Source organism: Chlorella variabilis (genome assembly GCF_000147415.1).
Source record: "Chlorella variabilis unplaced genomic scaffold CHLNCscaffold_19, whole genome shotgun sequence".
In the NCBI taxonomy this organism is placed as follows: Eukaryota; Viridiplantae; Chlorophyta; class Trebouxiophyceae; order Chlorellales; family Chlorellaceae; genus Chlorella; species Chlorella variabilis.
The window spans coordinates 2,980-6,376 of record NW_005435069.1 but is presented as its reverse complement, the minus strand read 5'-3'; the positions used below and the strand labels follow the sequence as shown (position 1 = coordinate 6,376).

The following is a 3,397-nucleotide window of genomic DNA, read 5'->3' as shown; positions in this document are numbered from 1 at the left end:
GGTGCCGAGCTGCAGATGGCCGGCTCGCCGCGGGGTTGGCTGCTCTGCTGGCTGGCTGTTCCTCACAATCCCCAGAGCACATTGGCCTTCTCCCTGACTGCAGCGGCGAGGAGGGGTCCCCCTCATCGCCCGTGAAGCTGCTGGACATCAGCGTGTCGGCCGCCCCGGACGTGGAGGTGGCGGGCCTGCAGCTGGTCAAGGGCCAGGCGGTGCCGGTGGGCCAGGCACTGCACTTGCAACGTGCGTCGCTGCCGCCGCCCCGGCCCCCGCCGCCTGCGGGTCCTTTGCTGTTGCTGCTCGCAGCTCTGATGCTTATGGCATGCAGCTGCTGCAGCGGTCTCAACAATATGTGCATTATCGGCAGCAGGAGGCGCGTGCCCTCGCTTTTTCTTGCGCCCCGATGCCGTCTATACTCCTCGCCCCAGCCAACACTCGCTACCCTGCCTGCCTGCCTGCCCCGCTCCACCCCACCCTGCTACCTGCAGCGGCGGCGGTGCGCAAAGTGATGTACAACCTTCCCGTGGAGCAGATGCACGCGCCGGTGGTGGGGCCGCTGCACCACAACCAGAAGAATCTGACGCAGGGTGGGTTGGTGCAGCACCGCGTTGGCATCGCCGGGGTGGGCGCGTTGCCAAGACTTGAGCACGCCGCTGCTGCTGCCGCTGCGTGCTGCTGCTTGCTGCTGGGATGCTCCTCTGCTGCTGCTGCTGCTGCCCTGGGCAATCACAGCACGTTTCGCGGATGCGGCCTTAACCTGACGTGCCTTCCCTCCCCCTCTGCGACCCGCCCCGCAGCTCTGCGCAACCACCGCGCGGGACACGTGGAGGATGCCAACCTGGCCAGCTACTCCTTCGACGAGCAGTACAACACATTCCAAGCGTGCGTACCGCCGGCATGTGGCAGGCGGCAGCGGGGCAGGCAGCGGGGGCGGCGTAGCGGCGGGGCCAGGGCAGGGTTGCGGGACGGAGGGCGACCCCCCTGTTTGTTGCCGCTGGCATGCCTGTGCTTGCCCTGTGCTGCCGCTGCGGCGCTGCTCCGCTGCCCCGTGCTCCCCTGCCCCACGCCGCTTCTCCTCTGCGTCCCCTCCCCCTGTGCTCCTTGCAGGCAAGGAGTGGCGCACGACCCGGAAGGAACAGGCGTGGTGCGGCACCGCGACCTGGTGGCAGGCAAGGGCGCTGACCTGTTCCCGGCGGCCAAGGAGGCGGCCGCCGGCAAGCAGGCAGCCAAACGGCAGAAGACGGACGGCGAGGCCAAGCAGCAGCAGCCATTTGACCCGTCGCAGGTGCGGGCCCGGCGGCGGCCGTCGCCTGCTGCCGCCGCCGCTGCTTCGTTGCCCCGCCTGCTGCTGCTGCTGCAGGGCTCCGAAGAGGGGCCGCCTGTAGCAGGTGGCAGCACCGCCGCTGCCAACCGTGCCCCGAATTGCCCGCGCCCCTGCCTGCCTGCCTGCCCGCCCGCCGGCCCGCCCTCCCGCCTGCAGCCCTTCACGCTGCGATCGAGGCAGCCGTGGGCGGAGAAGGAGGCGGAGGTGGTGGCGCTGACAGAGGAGCAGAAGGAGTACATGGCGCAGGTGGGCGGCTGTGTGCGGGTGTGATACGTGTGTGTGTGATGGCGGCTGTGTGTGGCGCAGGTGTGTGTGTGTGTGGTTCAAGTGTGTGTGGTGGTGCACGAGAGGGGCGACGGTGGGGATCGATTGATTGGTGTGTGAGATTGTGTGGCACCCACTCCGCCCCGCCCATCCATGCCCCCCTCTCCCGAGCCCTCCATGCTTACCCTCGTGCTGCACAGATCAAGGCAGAGAAGGCGGAGAAGGCGGGCGTGGTGCCGGAGCCAACAGAGAACACGGTGTGGCACGGCAAGGCGGAGACAGACTACCAGGGTGGGTGGGAGGGGTGGGTGTGGGGCTGGGAGGGGCGTGGCTAAGGGGCTGGGGCAGCCTTGTCTGGGGCGGCGCTCCTGGCTGCCCGCGGCTGGCGGTGCTGGCGGCGCAGGTTTGCCTGCGCAGCCCCCACACGTCGGACGCCTCGCCCGCGCCGGCGCCGCGATGAACCACCCGCCCGCCCGCCCACTCCCGCCCGCCTGCCTGCCTGCCTGCCTGCCTGCCTGCCTGCCTTTCTTCCCTGGGCAGGCCGCAGCTGGATCGAGGCTCCCAAGGACGCGGGCAAGCGGAAGGACGCGGAGCAGTGCTTCCTGCCCAAGCGCCACATCCACACCTGGAGCGGGCACAGCAAGGGCGTCAACGCGATACGGTGGGTATGGCTCGGCGCCTGGCCGGGAGGCTGGGGCGCGTGGTGCCGGGCCTGCACGGGCCGCGCGTGGCTGGGTGGGGGGCTGACGAGCAGCCAGGGGCACGGCTGGAGGTGCTGCCAAGGGCGGACCGAGGCTGCCGCCTGTGCCTGGCCCATCTGCCTCTCCCCACCACCCGCCACCCCGCTCCCCACCCGCCACCCCTCGCCCGCAGCTTCTTCCCCCACACCGGCCACCTGCTGCTGTCGGCGGGGCTGGACGGGCAGATCAAGATCTGGGATGTGGGGTCGCACCGCAAGTGCATGCGCACGTACATGGGGCACACCAAGGTGCGGCCCGCGGCCCTCTCAACCCTACCCGCCCCGCTGCCGCCACCTGCGCTGCCCTCGCTGCTCTCTGGGCTCGCAGAAATGCGTGCCAGCCTGCTGCTGCTCCACCACGACTGGACCCCTGCCCTCTCAACCCTACCCCCCCGCTTCCTGCACCACCACCACCACCTCCCCCACGCCGCTGCCTCCGTTGGGCGCCTGCCTGCCTGCCTGCCTGCCCCACGCCCACCCTGCCCGCCGCCTCGCGTGACCCTCTCCCCACCGCCCCGCCTGCCCGCAGGGCGTCAAGGACATCTGGTTCTCCAACGACGGCCGCCGCTTTGTGTCCACGGGATACGACAAGAAGATCCGCTACTGGGACACAGAGACGGGGCAGATCCTCAAGTGAGCCGCCCGCATAGTATGTGTGTGTGTGTGCATGTGTGTGCGTGTGGGGTGGCAGGATGGGTGTGCCGCGGAAACGCCAGCTTGCCGGGCGCGTGGCGGGGAGGTGCCGAGGGGCGGGCAGCCTCCTTTGCTCTGCGAAGCCGGGGGGGCGTGAGCTCACCTTGCTGCCGCTCCCCCCCCGCCTGCCTGCAGTACCGTGGGGGAGGGCAAGATGTCGTACTGCGTGCGGCTGCACCCGGAGGAGCAGGTGGGCTGGTTTGGGGCTGCAGGGGCTGCTTGTAGGTCTGGGGGCAGCGGCCAGAGGCGCGGGGTGGCGGCGTGCGCCGTCCGAGGCTGCTGCCGGCGCCCGCATGCTCCCCTGCCCCGCCTTCCCCCTCCCCTCCTCACACCCCTCCCTGCCGCATCTCCTACACCGTCGCCCCGCCGTGGTTTCTCTC

The 3,397-nt window shown here is 70.4% G+C and overlaps 1 protein-coding gene across 1 annotated transcript in view; it reads left to right on the top strand.

Moving 5' to 3' along the window:
* Positions 1-502: 502 nt before the first annotated feature.
* CHLNCDRAFT_32300 (hypothetical protein) overlaps positions 503-3,397 on the top strand; it is a gene marked incomplete at its 5' end in the record, with an annotated part of 5,196 nt that continues 2,301 nt past the window's right edge. The window contains 9 exons of the mRNA XM_005845066.1: positions 503-584; positions 795-879; positions 1,105-1,302; positions 1,498-1,567; positions 1,786-1,876; positions 2,126-2,246; positions 2,459-2,573; positions 2,854-2,957; positions 3,153-3,207. Of these exons, the coding sequence (XP_005845128.1) occupies positions 506-584; positions 795-879; positions 1,105-1,302; positions 1,498-1,567; positions 1,786-1,876; positions 2,126-2,246; positions 2,459-2,573; positions 2,854-2,957; positions 3,153-3,207 (918 nt within the window). The remainder of the gene's footprint in view (positions 585-794; positions 880-1,104; positions 1,303-1,497; positions 1,568-1,785; positions 1,877-2,125; positions 2,247-2,458; positions 2,574-2,853; positions 2,958-3,152; positions 3,208-3,397) is intronic.